The following is a 20,585-nucleotide window of genomic DNA, read 5'->3' on the forward strand; positions in this document are numbered from 1 at the left end:
TAATTAAGTTATAAGAGTCTTCAACGGATTAAGATTTAAAATGTATTATTATATTGAGTATTTGAAATGTAAAAACAAATATTATCTTATTTTTATAGATTAGAATTCTATTTCTTTAGATAATGACATCTATTAAACAAATATATCATAAGATTATCAAATAATTCAAAACTGAGATAATATTTTTATTTTTATATCTTTTCTTTTAAATTAATCTCATATATCTTTTCTTTTAAATTAATCTCCTATATCTTTTTATAATAGTAGGTAGCTTATTTATTTGATTTATGTACAAAATATATTAAATCTAATTTTTTAATCTTTTTATTTCATAATATTATGTATTTTTTTTTCATAACTAGTGCATTTATAATTTACTCAGTCATTTATCTATATTTAACATAAGATAAAAAAAGAGACGGATTTGTATATACTATTATAAATTATTAGCGTAAACACAAGTAATATTGTATTTTTGTGTATGCATTTTTTAAATATAAATTATATTATATTAATAGGTGATAATAGTGTAATATTATTAAGTTAATATATAAAATAAATGTATATTTATTAAAAATAAAATAAAATGATTAGAGAGAATAATTATTGAAGAATAAAAAAAGGAAAAAAAATAAACAGTTTTATAGAAAATAGATAAAAATAACAGTTAATTTTAAAAAAATTAATAAATAATTATATTATAAAGAGTATAATTGATATTATGAAATTAGGATACAAAATAGAAAATCTCTTTATATCTTTTTATAGATATAAAAGCCATAATAAATTAAAGAATAAATAATTCAATTTAATTTGCAGACTATTTTCATAATTTATTCATATCACTTGCCTCATTCACTCTCAAAAAGGTGTGTGAACAAACGCATATAGCAGCCACCATCTCCTCATTTACAACTTTCATATAAATCTCAATCAACAAAAGCTGAGGATAATTTTATGTTAGTCAGACAAAATTACACAAAAGAAAATTGAACTAACTCTACCTTAAATATATAAAAAATTATGTTTTTATAAAATTTTATTAACAAATTTTTGATAAAATACCTATGACAATATTTTAATGGATGAAATAAAAATTTAATATGAATTGAAAAGAGAAAAAAAATGTTTAGTGTATGTTAAAAAGTAAACTTTATCAAATTTTATTAATTAAAAATTTGTCGAAGATCATAATCCTAAATATATTCTATGGAAATCATGATGAAAAATAAAGTATTTTTCATTATTTATTTTAATTTGTGCTCGAAAGTAAAGCACCATGGAGTTAATGTTTTATCGTCATACCAATTATACCCTACTTTACCTTACCTTAATACCTTATCTATTCTCATTCTCCCCTGAACATGCTCTGACTACCCACAATTCTTGACTACACATATTGCAAATCGTGTGCACGTGCTCAACGCATCATGTTTTCATTACTGCCAACTGCAAAAAGGTGTGCCACGCTTATTGTATAAAGAAAACAGAAAACCCCTTCTTTTCAAACTTTTCTACCTATCCAATAAACTATCTCTTCTCCTGATTTTAGGACCGAACATCATCAAACATGGGATCTTGCTCCAAAATAGAATCTTTGCCACTAGATTGCATTTCTGAAATCTTGTCACGTGCATCACCATTAGAGGCATGCTTATGTTCACTGCTCTCCTCCACCCTTCGCTCATGTGCCGACTCCGACATGGTTTGGAGAAGTTTCTTGCCCTCTGATCACGAGGTCATTGTCTCCAGCGCCGTCAATCCTTTCTCGCTCAACTTCTCTTCATACAAACTTCTCTTTTATTCTCTTTGCCAGCCTCTTCTCATTCACCACGGCAACAAGGTATGCAAAATCGACCACTCATCGCTATAACTCTTTTTATTTAAAAAGTGTACTGATTCATATGTCACGATTTGATTGTAACAAAGTGAAAGATACTCAATTTTAAAGAAAAATTTATTAAAAGTTAGAACGAAGAAGACTCATAAAATTTTGAATGATGTAAATTTTGTATATGAATGGACTCAGATTTTATTAGTATTAAATCTCTTATATCTTGTGTATGATTCATGCAGATATTCAGATTGGAAAAATGTTCAGGTAAAAAATCTTTTATCATATCAGCAAGGGAACTGGCAATAGCATGGAGCAGCCACCCTATGATGTGGTGCTGGAAACAACTTCCTGAATCAAGGTAATTTAATGATTTAGTTTCACGTGTATGAATAGTTATTAAGAAAAAAGAAAAAAAGAAAAAGAAAGAAAGAGAGAGAGAATTATATATATAATTGCGAGGATTTGCAGATTTGCGGAGGTGGTGGAGCTGAGAACAGTAAGTTGGTTAGAAATAGAAGGGAAGATGAGGACGCAGAATCTAACGCCAAACACGACATATGCGGCGTATCTGATAATGAAGGTCTGTGATGGCGCATTCGGGGTTGAGTTTGTTCCGTCGAAGGTATCGGTTACTATCGGAAAGAAAGTGCAGAGAGGGAGAGCGTATTTGGGTTGCAAAGATGAGAAGAAGTGTAAGATGGAGAGTCTGTTTTATGGGAACCGGAGAGAGGTGATGGGAAAGGCGGCGTTTGGAGAGGAAGATGAAGTGATTTCGATTCCCTGGAAAAGAGAAGATGGGTGGATGGAGATTGAGCTGGGAGAGTTTTTCATTGACGAAGCTGATGAAGAAATAACGATGAATCTCAGGGAAGTTAGTTATCAATTGAAAGGAGGAATTATCATTGAAGGCATCGAAATTAGACCCAAACATGCTCCTTGATTTTTATCATGTTTTGTTGTTTTCGAATGGTTCAACCGTTATTCCCTTCTTCAGTTTACGGTTTGACCGCTTCTGTGTGGTGACACAGTTAGAAGCAGCACCACATCCATGAATCAGATTATTATAACTAAAACAAAAATCAAACAGCTTTTTCGATGAGAAATATCTCTACCTAATTAAAAGACGTGTATAATATCACTTGTATTTATTTGGGATTTTAAAAGATTTGTGATTATTAATAAGACAAACTATTTTTGTTTAAAGAATTTGTCAAAATCTAATAATATACAAATGAGAATTTTATTAAAACTTTCAAAAATTTCTTTATTTAATAATAACATGTACATTAAAAAATTATAAATTTCAATAATATATGTATATACGAAAAATTATCAGAATCATAAAACTTCAAAAAAAAATTGTAGTTCTGTGGATAAAACCACAAAAATTACCATTTATTATTTTTTTATCAATATTATAAAAATCGAATAATAATAATAATAATTATAATAAACTAAAATAATTATTCATATTTTTATTAGTATGAAAAATATTTATTATATATTAATAAACTAAAATAATTAAATAATTTTATATTAATGTAAAATTTTTTAAATACTTAAAAATTCTCATATTATATAAGACTTTCTTTACAAATTTGTTATAAAAATTTGCAAGAAAATATTTTTTTCTGTAAGTTTTTTTAAAATTTTTAATTAACAGGTAATTTTTTTGTGGGTAATCATTTTCAACAAAATTATAAAATTTGTAAATATTTTCTACAAAATTTATTACGAAAAGTATTTTATATAAAATATTTTGCAAGAAAATGAATAGTAATTTCTTGCAAATTTTTTTCCTCAACAAAATTTGTAAATATTTAAAAAAAAAATTTCAAAACAAAATTAAAAAAAAATGTGACTTTTTTTGACGGAGAAGAACGAAGTTCTCCACTTCAACTAATTGTACGGGGTCATTTGTAAGGACTATGTAGGGTGATGTATAAAAAGGATTTGTCTAAAAGGAAAATAATATTTTAACAAAATTTTGATTTGATAAATTTTGACAAATAATTATTTTTATTAAAAAAGTCCTAAAATTTGTTTATTTTATTTTTATAAAAAATAAAAGATTATTTTATTTAATAATTTTGTCAATTTTATTAAAAATTTGTTTGTAAAAAAATATTATTGTTGTAAAAGAGTACGTCAACAAATTACTTATAAATGTGAAACAAAAGTTGATTAAGAAATTAAAAAGTAAAACGAAAATACCTGATCATAAATTATGCGAAAGAGGTATATTAAACTTGATGAAAAAAAAACTCTAGTAACATTCCAATTATCTTTAAATTATCATATTACATCAATAAAAAATAAAAATAAATAATTGAGAGAGCGATTAAAATAATAAGTTAAAAGTAATTTAAGAAAAATGAATTAAAATATTATTATTGGAATGAAAAATAACATAATGTGATGTTTGATTAAAATTAAAAATTTGCCAAATCTGTGTGATTCAAGTTGCCTTCCAAGTTCCAAATTTAGGAATAGTCGTACTGTGTTGGATGTGGTCATGTTCTGTCTCCATGTTGACATAGTTGTTGGGAGTGAAAAAAATGTCGTCATACTATCGATATATTTCATTCATTGGACCATGTTCGTCCACAGAGTGTTGTTATATTATATATATATATACAAAAACCACAACTCGCTCATTGTGAAAAGTAGGTGTGCGTTGAAAATTTTGATTTTGGTACTCTTCTTTCAATAAACTTTGAGTTTTCAGATGATGGAACTTTTGCCCTACGATTGCTTTGCACACATTTTATCCTTCACTTCCCCTCAGGACTTGTGCAGGTCCTCTCTGGTCTCCTCCATTGTGCAGTCAATGGCAGATTCAGATGCTGTGTGGGAGAAGTTTTTGCCACCCAATTATCATCAAATTGTTTCTAGGTTTGTGTCTTCCTCACTATCGTGTTCTTCAAAGAAACAACTGTTTTTCATGTTATGTAATCCACGACCAATTGACGACGGTAACAAGGTAATTTTCTTCAGTGTTTGTCCCTTTGTTTTGTTTCACTGCATGACTGCAGATTCTAAAGGCTCATAGCAAAACCACAATTTGATCGAATGTAAACTCTAATCGAAGAGTTTGCATTTTTTACCAAAACCTTCTACATTTGTTAGAGTCTTTACAAGTTGCAACTCATGCAAAACGTTGTTAGAAAATAAATGATTAATATATTGGAAATCGAAGATGGTTTAATTGTTATTTACGTATGATAATGATGGATAAAATGAACACACCCTACCCCACCTCTGAGACACACAACACATGGCCCTTTTATGCTTACAGTGTCAATTGTGTTTGAGTCTGCAAGTTCATAATAATGTTTTTCTTACAAGTGGTTCACTTTAAAACATTATTCATATTTCGATTAAAATGCAGTTGTTAATCTATTCAAATACTTAAACTATAAACAATTAAGAAGAGAATAATACTTTTTGAATTAATTTTATAAAATGAAAAAATAAGATAGAGTTAAAACATAATACAAGAGAGAGTAAGGTCTAGTCTTAACAAATCAATGCAGCACCAAAATATAACATAAAAGTGTAGAAATTGCAACTAAATACACTTGTCGCAAGCTCAAGGTTGATGGGGTATCCTCAGGCGGTGGAGCAAATATGAATTATCTAATTCATATTTGCGACATTGTCTGTGGTTGCACAAATCACCTTTAACATTTTTAATAAAATTTATCATATGGTTTTATAAAAGATGAATCATTAAAAATGAAAATATTTACAAACAGATATTCTCCATTGAGAAGAGAAGTGGCAAAATTTGTTACCTGTTGAGCGCAAGACAACTTTATATTGCATGGGGAAACAGCCCTCTGTATTGGTCCTGGAAACCCATCCGAGGTTCAAGGTTTGTTTGTCTATTTGTTTCTGCATCATCATCATCATCTTTCCGATTATCAAACACTTTCTCTTTTCTCTTTTAACTATAACTTTCCACTTCAATTTCTTCATAGGTGTCATGCCATGTCCTAACGCTACCGATACTTTGTGATTTTAATAATCACAACCTAAGTTTACCTAATTCAATGAATGGCACATAATTATTACCAATTGCAAACTCATTTTGAAATTTGTGCGTAGATTCGAAGAAGCAGCTGAACTGAGAACCATAAGCTGGCTGGAAATAAAGGGAAGCATAAACAGTGGAATGTTATCTCCCAATACCTTGTACGGAGCGTACTTGAAAGTGAAAATCGCGGATCGTGCTTATGGCTTAGACTTGTTACCATCGGAGGTGTCGGTAGAAGTTGGCAAACATAAATCACAAGGAACCGTTTGCATACGTTCATGTCGAAAAACAGACACCAAATGTTGTTTTCGTTTTCCTTCTAAGCTTGAAGACGAGGAATGGTCGGAGATTGAATTGGGGAGTTTCTGCACCCATTCAGACGAAGAGGTCAGAATGTGCCTCAAGGAAGTCGAAGGTGTGCACCTGAAAGGTGGTCTCATAGTTGATGGAATTGAAATAAGGCCCAAACACTTGGAAACGGCCTCCGCTAATGGGCCTAACTAGTTTACATTTTTGTTTTTTTTTGTGCGTTGTGGGCCGAACGTGGCACTTGTTTTCTTTTGTTTTCCCGTGTAGCCCTAGCATGCGCTCTCTTTAAAATGCTCTTCTGCGGCTTCGCAATTGCAATTCTCATAACGAAAAGTAACAAGGCAGCGCCGTGGTGGTGGGTACTTGCATTGCTTAACGTTCATTGTGGTTGTGTTCTTCTTCACTTTTAGTTTTTTTTTTTAGGTTGATTTTATTTGATTTTGTGTTTGGTGCTATTCTTCGATTGGGTTCGATTTGGTTCGTTCGCAGTGATGATAAATGTGAATCCCAGCTCATTATGAGACCTTTTTTAAGGTCTGGGAATGTAATTTTTTCCACATCTATCTGAGCTCTATAACTATAATCTTGGCTTCATGTGATTATTCATGATTTTCGATATCTGAAACATTTACAAAAATTTTACATCTACATTTTTATATTTCTCTATCTCTCTTCAAGTATCATACTCAAAAATATATTTGATTTGTTTTACAACTAGGTTTTGATTTGTTTTACAACATCACTAGGTTTTTCTTGGGATTGGTTAATTCTTTTAAATTAAAGAAATTTTTTTTCGACTGGGTAATTATCTCTATTCGAAGATAATAAAAAAACTAAATCTTAAAGAAATATAAAATGGATAATTCACAGCTTAATTAATTAAATATGCAAATTAATATTTATTTTATATTTATAATAAACATTCAAACTCATTAAATAAATAAGTAATAAATAAATAAATAAATAAATCTAATCAAACCTATTTTTACTGGAGAAACAAATCCTCAGATTGAATAATCAGCTTCAGCAAAATAATAAGTTTCCAAGGTATTTTTAAGAGCGTTTTAATAATAAATCAATCTTGAATTTAGTCTAATTAACCATATATTTTAACATCCATAATCTAATCATTGAATCAATTTTTGTGTGGATTTCAAAACATTTTAAAAGAATAACCTATTAAGCAAAACTCAAATAATATTTAACTTCAAATATTAAAATAAAACATCATCCTTACATAAAACTCAAGGAAAAACTTACTCATAATAATGCAGATGAAAGTATCCAAACATAATACAAATTTTGGAAAAAAAAATTATAAATTAGTAAAGTTCATTAAATTAGTGAATAATTCCATCATTATTCCTATTCAAATTTTTTTAAAATATAACATTTTATCTTTAATTACAAATAAAAAGAATATACATAATAATAAATTTTATAGTTTGGTGATCAATAATAAATAAATAACTCTTATTTATTATGTTCTTAATATTCAATTTTTTTTATAGGTGCATCTTATAAACACATTAACAATATAACCAATTTCCCTTTCTAAGTATTTTTAAGATGAGTCAAGCATCGTAATTATATGAACTTATCTAAATTACAAAGTAGTTATAATTTGTAACTCATTTACATTAAATATTTTTATAAAATAGTATCGAACAAAGTCTATTCAAGTATGTACAATTGTACAAACAAATAAATTGACATCTAAATCTTTCAAATATTATTGAACAATATTTTAATTCTTAAAAATATCAATTTGTTAAATGACATGACATAATAAATATTTATAATAAAAAAATTATGAAAAAATTGTAAAACAATAATAAAAATTTTGGTTGATAGGTCACGAATCAATTTACCTCAAACCTATTTAACTCATATTTATCTTGGGAGACCATCTCATAACAAAAAGGATGTATTTAAGGTTTGATGCCTCGAAAAAACTAAGGAGATTCTTAAGAAGAATGATAGATGTATGAAGATAAAAAACATAACCAAAATAGTAAATTGGAGGAAAGACTTATTTTTATGTTGTGAGAAAATAAAGAGACTTTCCTTTGATAAACTATTTTATGTACCAAACATTGATCACGACTCTTTCATAAATTATAATTATGTGCTTGACCTCTAGTTCTGTATCCTAACACCAACAAAGATTTTTTGAGTAGAAATGAAACATAGTTAAGTAAAAACTCAAACTATTAGCAATAAATCTCATCAAATATATACAATAATTAATGTGGTTGGTTAACATTGTCATTGTTAAAAAATCTTTTCGACAAGTGGATGATGTGTAAATACTTCACCAACCTCAACAAAACCTAACCTACTCAAAAAATTTGTATCCTTTTTCATAAATCAATTGTCCGACATTAAATTTAGATATAACTTCTAAGTTTAAGAAATATTTATTTAAGATACAATCAAATAAGATACACTATCAAGATGAAAAAAAAAATAAAATTCATGACTCGTACAACAAGTCAAATGTCTTTTGAACTAAAAATAATTAAAATAATAAATTAAAAGTGAATAAAAAAATGATAAATTAAAATATCGTTATTCAAATAAAAGTGCAATTAAATATATAATTTAATCATATCACCTGTCTTAAATTGTTAATAGATGGCAAAATGAGAAGAGAAAGTTATCTAGTCATGAGTGGGTCACTATTTCTTTTTACATTAAAAACACACTTTACTATACAAATATGTTTGAATATGAAAAAGAGGAATGATTCATCCATGTGATTGTGAATTAAATTAAACAGCTCTTAAATTAATTTTCATAAATTTTGTGGCATGTTCTTCAAGTTTTGTACGCAGCAGAAGGGGCTTAGCAAAGAAACACAGTACTAGGACATGGCCTTAGCAGAAGCCGAGGAAACCCACGGACTCACCCACATCTGATCTTTTTCTGTTACCATTCTCTTCATTCTCTTTCTGTGTCTCTTGTTGATTTTGCACTCAAACTCTGACAAAATCACTTCAAAACAATGAACCCTGAGGAATCCCGTTGCAGGTTACGACTTCGCACGCTCTCCAAACGCACCCACCACCCTCTTCTCCATCTTCGTCTCCTCTTCCTCTTTGTTCCTACCTAAATCTCTCCCCTTTAATTCCACGTCAAAACAAAAACCACCCAAAATAAATTTTATCAATTACCAAATTTTCGGAAATCGTAATGTTGTCGGAATCTGTTCTCTGCCTCTTGACCGAGGACCTTCTCATCCGGATCTTGGAGAAGCTCGGGCCGGATCGGAAACCGTGGAGGCTGGTGTGCAAGGACTTTCTTCGGGTCGAGTCGGTGAGCCGGAAGAGTATTCGGATCCTCCGAATCGAGTTCCTGCTTGGGCTGCTGGAGAAGTTCTGCAACATTGAGACGCTGGACCTGTCGCTGTGTCCGCGGATCGAGGACGGAGTTGTGTCGGTTTTGCTGAGTCAGGGATCGGCGAGTTGGACTCGGGGACTCAGGAGGCTCGTGCTGAGTCGCGCCACCGGGTTGGGCCACGCGGGTTTGGAGATCCTCATTCGGGCGTGTCCAATGTTGGAGGCTGTCGATGTGTCCCACTGTTGGGGCTATGGGGACAGAGAGGCCGCGGCGCTATCGTGCGCCGCGAGGTTGAGGGAACTGAACATGGATAAGTGCTTGGGAGTTACTGATATTGGGTTGGCAAAGATTGCTGTTGGTTGTGAGAAATTGGAGAGGCTGAGTTTGAAGTGGTGCTTGGAGATTTCTGATCTGGGGATTGATCTTCTCTGCAAGAAGTGCCTGGACTTGAAATTTCTGGATGTGTCATATCTCAAGGTTTGTTGCCTTCTCTTTCAAATCGATTGTATATTATTGATAAGAGTGTTGATTAGTGTTTACCCGTATTTTGGAGTGGATGCAGGAGAGGGATAGGGAGAAAAGAAAGAAGTTAGAGAGGAAAAGGAATATACATGATAAGGGGTTAAATGAAAATAAATGAAGAGACAGAAAAAAATGAGATGAAAATGATATGGAAAAGAAAGTGGGTGGATGAGTATAATTTTTCCTTTGACAATGATGCATAAATGGAGGGAGAGAGAATGGTGCATGCTAGAGTCTTATTTTTAGGTGAAAATATGGACTATCTTTGGCTTTAGTCAAATACTAAGTTTTCGAGATATTGAGATTCCATTTAAGAAACCTTTTTCGTAAGATGTTATTCTACACTCACTAACGTGAAAATTGAATTCTGATCATATGTTCCGAGGGAATGATTATCTGTCAGTTGTACCACATTTCGGTATAAAGATTTGAGTCTTGTGCGAAACTTTATGCACTGTTATTGAAAGTTGGTTGAGGTCAGAAAGTTGACGAGACAGGATAGCGACTTCAGCAAACCACTTCATTCACTATCTTAGTTATTGGTGGTAGAAAAACACGTTTTTAAATCCAATTTCTGATTCCTGAAGGGTTTTGAAGGAAGCAGCCACTAAATTCTTTATATGATTTGAATAAGTAACCCTTGTTAGTTCTTGCTTAGGGTGATTGCATGAGAGGTAGACATTATATTTTTGGTTTACAAAAGTTTAGAGCAATCCGGAATCAATAGTGTTGTAAAAACAAGTTCCTTGACGAGTCATGTTAAATGTACACCCAGATCGAGAGGTGGAAAGGAGAGAGAGAAAGGAAAAGAAAAGGTAACGAGAAGAAGTTACAGTTGTGATAAGTAATGGGATGAAAAGAAAGAGACAGATAGGAAGAAACTGGAGTGGAAAGGGAACGAAAGGAAAAAATGAGTGTATGTTTATAATCATTGTTTGTGTGATAAACACCATTGACTGTGGATAAACACCAATGTCCTTGTGTTTGTGATGTTGTTCTTAACACCATTTCCAAGACAACATGTCAATGACATTATAATTTTCTGTTTTGCATCATTACCTTAGCTAACAATCAGCCTGAATTGATTTGTGAGTTTACTTCTTCAAATTATATCTTTTATGTAATTTAAAAATCTTGAATCATTAGGTAACAAGCGAATCTTTGAGATCTATAGCTTCTCTGTCAAAGCTTGAGGTTATCGATATGGTGGGCTGCTCTTTAGTGGGTGATGACGGATTGCGTTTTCTTGAAAAAGGATGTCCACTACTTAAGGTAATTTATTTCTTATAATTCATAAGCTATGGCAATAATGGTTGAAAAAAGTCATAAAGTTGACCATGACGATTCTCTGGATCATAAACATAGAATATATCCATGCATTGCAGGCTATTGATGTATCTAGGTGTGATTGTGTTAGCTCATCCGGTATAATCTCTGTGATTAACGGGCATGGAGATCTGGAGCAGTTGGATGCAGGATATTGCCTCTCTGTAAGTCTATATCTAAAATTTATGGTGTTTTGTGCACCTTAATTTATAGTAATAAGTTTTATATACACTAACACATCAGGCATTTTCCGTAGGAGCTTTCAGCACCTCTTGTTAAATGCTTGGAGAATCTAAAACAGCTGAAAATAATTAGAATTGATGGTGTTCGAGTTTCTGACTACATCCTCCAGACAATGGGCACCAATTGCAAGTCTTTAGTGGAACTTGGTTTAAGCAAATGTGTTGGGGTGACCAACAAAGGAATTATACAGCTATTATCTGGCTGTGGCAATTTGAAGGTGCTTGATTTGACTTGTTGTCGCTTCATCTCAGATGCAGCCATCTCTACTATAGCAGACTATTGTCCAGACCTTGTCTGTCTGAAGCTAGAGTCTTGTGATATGGTGACTGAGAAGTGTCTTTATCGACTTGGATTAAATTGCTCGCTGCTTGAAGAGCTTGATCTTACTGATTGCTCTGGTGTTGATGACATAGGTAAACTATGCAATTCTACCTGTACATAATATATCAGTTTTACTCAAACCTTCAAATGGTTCTGATTAATTCATTTCCAAATTTCTGTTTCATGCAGCACTAAGATATCTATCAAGATGTTCAAAACTTGTAAGACTGAAGTTAGGATTATGCACAAACATATCAGACATAGGGTTGGCACACATTGCTTGTAACTGCCCAAACATGACTGAACTTGATCTCTATCGGTAATTAAATTTAAAGTCTGCATGATTAATTGCCTTTTATTCAGTGAAATTTTGAACAGTGTCGTGATGGTGTTCGTTCATTTTGTTCTATGATCACAGCTGTGTACGTATTGGAGATGATGGGCTGGCAGCGCTGACGAGTGGATGCAAGAGGTTGACAAAGCTCAACTTGTCATATTGTACTAGAATTACTGACAGAGGAATGGAGTATATCAGCCATCTTGGTGAACTATCTGATCTGGAGTTGCGTGGGCTTTCAAATATCACAAGCATTGGTATAAAATCAGTTGCAATAAGTTGCCAGAGATTGGCAGATTTAGATTTGAAGCACTGTGAAAATATTGATGATTCCGGTTTCTGGGCCCTTGCTTTTTATTCACAAAACCTGCGGCAGGTCAGTTTTACTTACTTTTACTCAATCAAGTTATAGGTCAGTTTTACTTACTTTTACTCAATCAAGTTATCAATATTCTGGGTCTTTCTGAGATCTGACTAACCCAATAAGCTAGCCTCTAAAAAATTACAACATTGTATGAAATTTTTAAGTATTACCTCAAGGAGCATAATTGATACTCATCTGAATTTGTTACTTCATTATAAACTGTAACATGCTTTGATCTATTTGAGAAATTCTAAACTGTAATTCTCCGAAGATCAAAGAACTATGGCTTGGATGGTTGTCTGGGCTAACTGCAATCCTTCTTCAATTGTGTTGTTTGTTGTCTCTTTCCAGGCTTTTGTAACTATACACATTGAAATTTGATTCCATGTTCTTGTACTCTTCCAGCCACTGTTAGAGTCTGTATTTTTAGTTGTTGGTTAAGTAGTTATAATCAAATTCGTTCTTTAGATTGAAGTTTCTTCCATGTCTTTCTACAAATATTACTGTTATTCAGCCCCATTTTGGATGAACATAAAGCTGGATGTTAATGATAATAACTGCTGTATAGAAAATTCTAATTAAGGCAAATAAGTGTTAGGATTATGGGTTCCAATCAGTGTTGTTTAATATCGGCCATGGCGCCGATATGGCGGAAACCGGTAGCGGTTTTCCGGCCAGCCGCCATAACAAGGCGGGGGCGAATCGGAATTTTTGTGGCGGCTCATGGCGGCCGCTTTGTGCGTGGCGGGTGGCGGTGGCGGAGCGCTTGTGGCGAAAATCTCGGACAAAGGAGAAGAGAAGAAAGAAGGAGAAGAGAGTTGTGCGGCTGTGCGGCGGTGCGGCTGTGCAGCTTTCGTTGGAGGAAGAAGGAGAAGATATAAAAACCTAAACCTAATTGATCTAAACATTTAAAATTGGGCCTGGCCCACTATTCTAACAACAAAATTTCTTCGTTTCACCTCATTTCAGCGCTGCCAATTATTATTCAACCACTCAACATTCTAATGCATTTAAAATTGGGCCTGGCCCACTTCCCAAACATCCAGATTTCTTCATTGGGCCTGGTCCACTATTCTAACAACAAAATTTCTTCGTTTCACCTCATTTCAGCGCTGCCAATTATTATTCAACCACTCAACATTCTGATGCATTTAAAATTGGGCCTGGCCCACTTCCCAAACATCCAGATTTCTTCATTCACTTAATATCCAACCTCTTAAACATAGAAACGCAAAAATTTCTTCTATTTCTCTTATTATTTTATTTTTTTACCCTAATTTCCCTAATTTCATTTTCTCTTCTCCTATTATTTTATTTTTCTACTCTATTTTCAGTTACCATTTTTATTTTTTAGAACTTAAGTCTGACCCATTAAACATATATTTAACCTAGTCTATATGCAAAACTTTCTTCATTCTCTATTATTTTCTTTTATCGCAATACTTCCTCCATAACCCGTTATGATTTCCGTTATAACTTTATAAAGGTTTTTGGAGTCGCCGATATTTTCCGTTATCCGATATCAATAACACTGGTTCCAATTCTAGTTTCTAATTCAACATGGTGGTGATGATGGCAGATAAACATGAGCTTCTGTATTGTGTCAGATGTGGTGTTGTGCTTCCTTATGGGTAACCTGAAACGCCTCCAAGATTCCAAACTGGTGTCTCTCCCTAAAGTCACTGTAAATGGATTGGAAGTTGCCCTTAGAGCTTGCTGTGGTCGGATTAAAAAGGTTAAACTGCAGAGATCCCTCAGGTTCTTGCTTTCCTCAGAAATGCTCGAGACAATGCATGCAAGAGGGTGCAAGATCAGATGGGATTAGCCACGCTTCTTCATTAAGATCTTTTGATCCTAAACTTTAAATTTCTCTTGCATTCTCTTTTCATTAGTCTCTAGTACCTAAGTAAGAGGTATACAAGTTCAATTAGGTGACATTGATATGTTTCTAGACAAGGTATTTTTTCACCTTCCAAAGTTACATTCTCCAATGATGAATGAGGTTACTTCTCTTGGAATTAAACTTGATCTCAAATCTTATCTGTTACACTTACAAGACTTATTCTGTTACCAATCCACGTATGGAATCAAAAGTAGGAGATAACTTTCATGAAAAAATGCCATTTTTGACCTGCAGTATCCTTTCATGAAAAACAGAGAAATTGAACTTAGTCTTTTTAGCAAAAAGGAAGTCTAAATGTGGACGTAGAAAATCAAGTAAATAATATTTTTCATTTTCCAGCACACGATTATGGAATTTAGATTAATATTACCAAATCGTAAAATTTAGGACTTTTTTAACTACTTTTTAGTGAATATTAACACTGACGGAACGGTTCTGGTATAAACTATTTTCTAACAGTAACTTTTTATCTCTCTTTTTTCCATTATTGTATCTTCCTTCATGTTGAAGGAAGCTGCATCACAATTATTATTTTTTAAATATTTTGATATCTACACGTAATATAATTTGAATGACTATTAAAATATCAAAAAAAGAAGTTTGTTTTTTTGACAGATAATATTGAGTTTTCTTTTTCTTTTGTACCCAGGTTAAGCCTTGGGCCCATTCCTTTTTTGGTCTTTATAAATTGGCCTTTGGGCTTTGTTTTAGTGTAAAGTGAAATACAAAGTTTTTTTTTTATCGGTTTTCACGTTTTACGCTCTTTGTTTCCTCTGGGTGTTCTTCTTTCCTCTGTCTTGCTTTCGTTTTGTTTCTTCATTTGAATCATGATGATTAAATCCGATTAGATAATAGGAAAAGAAGTTAAGTAACATATACTCTAAAGCATTTTTCTAAGTACCATTTATTATAAGTTTAAATTTGTTGAAAATCATAAAAAAGTTATGAATCTCACTTCTTAGTTAAATGAGTCTAATTTATTTATGATTTTATATCTTTTAATAACTTTCAATCAATAATAAAACACGTTATAAAAATGAATGCAAGGCGATGTGAAAGCAACTTGGAACCTGATTCAACTCGAGTTTTCGATTACTAAGAAGCAAAGAATACTACTTTTGTTTGAGTGGTTTAGGCATTCATAGGCTATAGCTATCCCCATTTGTTTATTATGTATTAATCAAGTCACAGTATAGATATACAGATGAACACAGTTTTTTTAAGACACTTAAGAGATTCATTCTTAATAGTATAATCAAATCATCAAATGTGTGAGAAGCAATTTTTTTTCACCTCACTGCAGAGAAAGAGGGAATCATCGTCAAGCTCGAAGCATAGAATATCATGCCATGCCTCCAACAAAAGAAAGCATTAGAATAACTTGGGACTTTGTTCATAGAAAAAGCATAAAGCAACGTGAGTGTTAAAACTCAAACAAAGATTCTAACTGCTACATTTTCTGCGTATAAATAAAAGGTGTTTGGAAAGAGCAGAAGAGCATGGTTGCTATGTCATTCTAGTTAGATCTCTGTCACATTAACCTCCAAAACATCATGGCCATGCTTGGTTTCCTTTTCATTGTCGTGCTTTTACCCTCCTTTAAGGCTCTCTCATATGAACCCATTCACTCAGAAATCCAAACCCAAGACATGCAAGCATTGATTGCACAAGCATGCATGGACATTGAAAACCAAAACTCCTGCCTCACAAACATCCACAACGAGCTCACTAAAATAGGCCCTCCAAGCCCCACTTCAGTGATGAGTGCAGCACTGAAGGCCACACTCAACGAAGCACTAGTGGCCATCGACAACATGACAAAGATCACCACCTTCTCCGTCAGCTACCGCGAGCAACAAGCCATAGAAGACTGCAAGGAGCTCTTGGATTTCTCAGTTTCTGAGCTCGCATGGTCCCTGGGAGAGATGAGGAGAATTCGCGGAGGAGACACCAACGTGCAACACGAGGGCAACCTCGAAGCGTGGCTCAGTGCTGCACTCAGCAACCAAGACACGTGCCTTGAAGGGTTCGAAGGAACAGACAGACGCCTCGAGAGTTACATCAGTGGAAGCTTGACACAAGTCACACAACTCATCAGCAATGTTCTGTCCCTGTACACGCAGTTGCATACCTTACCCTTTAAGCCTCCAAGAAACAAAACTATTGCAGAATCTGATGGAACCTCAGAGTTTCCTGAATGGATGAGTGAGGGTGATCAAGAGTTACTCAGAGCCAAGCCACATGGTGTGCGTGCGGACGCAGTTGTTGCTTTGGATGGGAGTGGTCACTATCGCTCCATCGCCGAAGCTGTTAATGCAGCTCCGAGTCACAGTGCAAGAAGGTATATTATTTACGTGAAAAAGGGACTTTACAAGGAGAATGTTGACATGAAGAAGAAGATGACCAACATCATGCTCGTCGGAGATGGTATAGGCCAAACCATTATCACCAGCAACCGGAATTTCATGCAGGGATGGACCACTTTTCGAACTGCCACGCTTGGTAACTAACTAACTAACTAACTGACTGACTGACTGATAACATTAACATAACTGTAAGATGTTTTCATGTTGATGGAAAATAACAGACACAAATGTATGATCTTTTTTCCTAGTATATATATGTATATGTATATGAATTTGTGGGCTGAAAAGTTGCAATTGAATGTGTAGCTGTGTCTGGGAAGGGTTTCATTGCAAGGGACATGTCGTTCCGGAACACAGCAGGGCCGGTGAACCATCAAGCGGTGGCGCTGCGTGTGGATTCAGACCAATCAGCCTTCTACAGGTGCAGTGTGGAAGGGCACCAAGACACGCTCTACGCTCACTCTCTGCGACAGTTCTACCGTGAGTGCGAAATCTATGGCACCATAGACTTCATTTTCGGAAACGGTGCTGCAGTGCTGCAAAACTGCAAAATATACACCAGAGTCCCACTTCCCTTGCAGAAGGTTACAATCACGGCCCAGGGCAGAAAAAGCCCACACCAGTCCACGGGCTTCACCATCCAGGACAGCTATATTCTGGCCACCCAGCCCACCTACCTGGGCCGGCCCTGGAAACAATACTCTAGGACGGTTTACATTAACACTTACATGAGTGGGCTTGTCCAGCCCCGAGGCTGGCTTGAGTGGTTCGGAAACTTTGCCCTCAACACTTTGTGGTACGGTGAGTACAGAAATTATGGGCCTGGTGCATCCCTCTCGGGCCGGGTCAGATGGCCCGGTTATCATGTAATTAAAGATGCTTCCACCGCTAGTTTTTTCACTGTTCAGAGGTTCATTAATGGTGACACGTGGCTGCCTAGGACAGGTGTCAAGTTCACAGCAGGTCTCACCAATTGAGATCATTTCAATACTTTTATTTGTAGATTTGTAGATGAAAAACGAATAAGTTTATCATATCCTCCATTTTTCAGATAAATAACTGCACAATTTACTCTGATTGATGGAAGAGGAATAATTTTTTTAGTAGGTGGATGTTTAGGAATTAAATTTGTGTTACTTTTAGTGTACAATTTCCTCTCATAATCTTTTTATGCTATGGTTAATTTGCTGTGACATTGATTACAAATTAATGAAAAATAAATAATAATATTATTATGCCCAATTACGTGTTCACAATATCCTTTCGTAGCAATTAATTAGGGTTCATGTGGGAAACAAAGACATAATTTATAAAAGGTGGCAATGCATTGGCATGCAGGTTCAACTTGCTCACTTTATGGTGAGGCAAAGTGTCGTTTATTTGTCATAATCTATATATACTAGAACGCAGAATCCAACTTTGTGACCGTGTAGTACAAGTATTAATAATGCATGTTGAAATTGTTTTTACTTGGGTTTTTGTTTTTAAAAAGTATTTGTAAAACAATTTTTAAAAACCATTTCCAAACAGATTTAATTGTACCGATAAATTTCTTCTAAAAATATGTTTTAAAAGTTCGGAAACAAAAGCTAAATTACTTAACTTCTCTAACATTTTTCTTTGTAGCATATTACATATAAAAACTATTTTATCTTTTTTCTACATCTTTACATCAATTATATATATAATTAATATAAAATATTCAAATAATTGATATAAAAGTGGTTTTTTTTTTGAAAACATAACATAAAATCAATTTAGAATATATATATATATATATATATATATATATATATATATATATATATATATATATATATATATATATAAACCTTCATTTTAAAAATCAGTTTTATAAAGTAAAACTATGTTTAAAGTTCACTTTTTAACTATTCCAATTTTTTTAAGGGATTTTTTTTTTTGAATTTGTTATAAACTTTATTTATTTATATGTTTCTAATTCAATTCATTTATTTAGAGATAAATCGATAATTTTAAGTTTAACGAATTAATTATTGAATTCAATATCAAATTAATGTATTGATATCAAGCTAAATTTAAACTCAAATGTAAACTAAATTGAACGAATTAATTACAAGTTTCAATGATCTATAGGTAAAGTTTTAGTTATAATATTTACAATATTTTATTTCGTTAAATTAAATTTATAATATATTCAACATAACGTATATTTTTAAAATTATTAAAATACAAATAATTTATCATTTTTATCATCGTGCAATCTAAATATGACCAAAATTATAATTTAATATTAAATTAATAAAATTTACTTTTATATAAAATTATTTATACCATTAAAAGCATATCATATTATATTATCCGATGAAAAAAGTTTACTTTAATAATATATTTTAGAATTAAATATGTTTTTAATTTTTTATTTTTTAGTGAAAATTAGAATAAAAAACTTTAGTCCAATTTAGTTCCTAACTTTTAAATGTTATGAATTTAGTCATTTTAATCAAATTTTGTTAATTTTATTTGAAGGTTTAAATACATTTTAGGATAGTATTTGACTTAACAGAAGTGAAAATGTATCAAATGGTGTAAACAACACAAATATTACTGTGAAATGTGTTTGAAATGTCAAAAATATTTAACAAAATTTGGTTAAAAAATTTAAATTTATACATTTCTAAAATTGAAAGACTAAATTGATTTAAAATTTTTAAGATTAACTAATTCTAATTTTGACTTTAAGGACAGAAAGATATTTAATCTTATATTTTAAAATAACTCATTTTAATCATTTGTGACTTTCGCTGATTAATTGAATGAATAAGCAAAACGCAGGATCCTTAATTGAGACGCATCCTCTCCGTCTGGACTTTATTTGACTCTAAAATTCATTCTCATTAGAATACCTTGCTTGCCTTTTCATCCTCAATCCATGCATTCTTTTTGTTTCTTGTTAAACCAGTTTCACTAAATTCTACGTAAGATTCCCATAAATATATTGCCAACTATTATAACTTAAAATATACTATACATCAATTAAATATAAAATAAACCACTGAAATTTATGGAGAGAGGAATCTTCGGGTGTCAATGCATAATGATAAAAACAAACATATAACATAAATAAATTAATGATATGGAATTTCAATCATAAGAAAATGGATAACAAATTTGTAAATAAAATAGTTTTTTTTTTCGGATTTGTGTGAGAATTGTCAATAAAAATTGAAAAAAAAAAAACACTGACTAGATAATGAATCATTGTTAAAAATTCTTAAAGTGAAAAATAACGATGATTTGACGAAAAATTATTCTTAGAAGTCAAAAATAAATAAGAAAATAACAACAATTGGACAAAAAATTGTTGTCACATTGTCATTGTTTGTGCTATTATATGTTTTAAATTTCATTTTCTCTTTTGTTCTCTTTTGTCGTTCATCTCCTTTCATAGAAACGTTCACTCCCCTCAATATCTTCTCTGATTTTGTCACCTATGATTACATTGTCAATTTTCCACGTCAACGAAGAAACAATGAAGGTTTCAATGACTCCACAAACTCATGTCTCCTTTTGTTCAGCGGCGAAGGTTATAACGGGACAGGCGGGAGCCATGACCCCCTCTCCCAAGTTTTTTGAATTTTTTTCACATTATTTATATTAAATTTTTTTTAAATTATATAAATTTTTAATTTTTTTA

At 32.3% G+C, this 20,585-nt stretch overlaps 4 protein-coding genes and 1 non-coding gene across 5 annotated transcripts; all 5 read left to right on the top strand.

Moving 5' to 3' along the window:
* Positions 1–1,470: 1,470 nt before the first annotated feature.
* Positions 1,471–2,835, top strand: LOC114188872 (F-box protein VBF-like). Its single transcript, XM_028077530.1, has 3 exons — positions 1,471–1,843; positions 2,077–2,195; positions 2,306–2,835. Exons 1-3 carry the CDS (start codon positions 1,571–1,573, stop codon positions 2,775–2,777), a joined length of 864 nt encoding a protein of 287 aa, XP_027933331.1. The 5' UTR covers positions 1,471–1,570; the 3' UTR covers positions 2,778–2,835.
* A 1,680-nt stretch (positions 2,836–4,515) lies between these two features.
* LOC114187526 (F-box protein PP2-B15-like) lies at positions 4,516–6,833 on the top strand. Its single transcript, XM_028075794.1, has 3 exons — positions 4,516–4,820; positions 5,596–5,714; positions 5,948–6,833. Exons 1-3 carry the CDS (start codon positions 4,566–4,568, stop codon positions 6,378–6,380), a joined length of 807 nt encoding a protein of 268 aa, XP_027931595.1. The 5' UTR covers positions 4,516–4,565; the 3' UTR covers positions 6,381–6,833.
* Positions 6,664–6,760, top strand: LOC114189320. The gene has a single exon (XR_003605624.1). It is a non-coding gene; the product is annotated as a small nucleolar RNA snoR69Y (small nucleolar RNA).
* Positions 6,834–8,946: 2,113 nt separating the features above from the next.
* Positions 8,947–14,693, top strand: LOC114186840 (F-box/LRR-repeat protein 3). Its single transcript, XM_028074885.1, has 7 exons — positions 8,947–10,004; positions 11,196–11,321; positions 11,435–11,539; positions 11,632–12,031; positions 12,129–12,258; positions 12,358–12,652; positions 14,220–14,693. The coding sequence occupies exons 1-7, from the start codon at positions 9,381–9,383 to the stop codon at positions 14,463–14,465; spliced, it is 1,926 nt and encodes a 641-aa protein (XP_027930686.1). The 5' UTR covers positions 8,947–9,380; the 3' UTR covers positions 14,466–14,693.
* Positions 14,694–15,788: 1,095 nt separating this feature from the next.
* Positions 15,789–18,102, top strand: LOC114186841 (putative pectinesterase/pectinesterase inhibitor 22). The gene is made up of 2 exons (XM_028074886.1): positions 15,789–17,045; positions 17,216–18,102. The coding sequence occupies exons 1-2, from the start codon at positions 16,097–16,099 to the stop codon at positions 17,884–17,886; spliced, it is 1,620 nt and encodes a 539-aa protein (XP_027930687.1). The 5' UTR covers positions 15,789–16,096; the 3' UTR covers positions 17,887–18,102.
* Positions 18,103–20,585: the final 2,483 nt, after the last annotated feature.

The sequence above is a fragment of the Vigna unguiculata genome, chromosome 6 (genome assembly GCF_004118075.2).
Source record: "Vigna unguiculata cultivar IT97K-499-35 chromosome 6, ASM411807v1, whole genome shotgun sequence".
Taxonomy (NCBI): Eukaryota; Viridiplantae; Streptophyta; class Magnoliopsida; order Fabales; family Fabaceae; genus Vigna; species Vigna unguiculata.

What these genes read in the sequence shown, in the direction of transcription:
- LOC114188872 (XM_028077530.1), top strand. Translation starts at nt 1,571, where the DNA reads ATGGGATCTTGCTCCAAAATAGAATCTTTGCCACTAGATTGCATTTCT. An exon ending in TCATTCACCACGGCAACAAG is followed by an intron (nt 1,844 to 2,076) that starts GTATGCAAAATC and finishes TGATTCATGCAG; the next exon opens with ATATTCAGATTGGAAAAATG. An exon ending in AAACAACTTCCTGAATCAAG is followed by an intron (nt 2,196 to 2,305) that starts GTAATTTAATGA and finishes GAGGATTTGCAG; the next exon opens with ATTTGCGGAGGTGGTGGAGC.
- LOC114187526 (XM_028075794.1), top strand. Translation starts at nt 4,566, where the DNA reads ATGATGGAACTTTTGCCCTACGATTGCTTTGCACACATTTTATCCTTC. An exon ending in CAATTGACGACGGTAACAAG is followed by an intron (nt 4,821 to 5,595) that starts GTAATTTTCTTC and finishes ATTTACAAACAG; the next exon opens with ATATTCTCCATTGAGAAGAG. An exon ending in AAACCCATCCGAGGTTCAAG is followed by an intron (nt 5,715 to 5,947) that starts GTTTGTTTGTCT and finishes ATTTGTGCGTAG; the next exon opens with ATTCGAAGAAGCAGCTGAAC.
- LOC114186840 (XM_028074885.1), top strand. Translation starts at nt 9,381, where the DNA reads ATGTTGTCGGAATCTGTTCTCTGCCTCTTGACCGAGGACCTTCTCATC. An exon ending in AAGGATGTCCACTACTTAAG is followed by an intron (nt 11,322 to 11,434) that starts GTAATTTATTTC and finishes CATGCATTGCAG; the next exon opens with GCTATTGATGTATCTAGGTG. An exon ending in ATTCACAAAACCTGCGGCAG is followed by an intron (nt 12,653 to 14,219) that starts GTCAGTTTTACT and finishes TGATGATGGCAG; the next exon opens with ATAAACATGAGCTTCTGTAT.
- LOC114186841 (XM_028074886.1), top strand. Translation starts at nt 16,097, where the DNA reads ATGGCCATGCTTGGTTTCCTTTTCATTGTCGTGCTTTTACCCTCCTTT. An exon ending in TTTTCGAACTGCCACGCTTG is followed by an intron (nt 17,046 to 17,215) that starts GTAACTAACTAA and finishes TTGAATGTGTAG; the next exon opens with CTGTGTCTGGGAAGGGTTTC.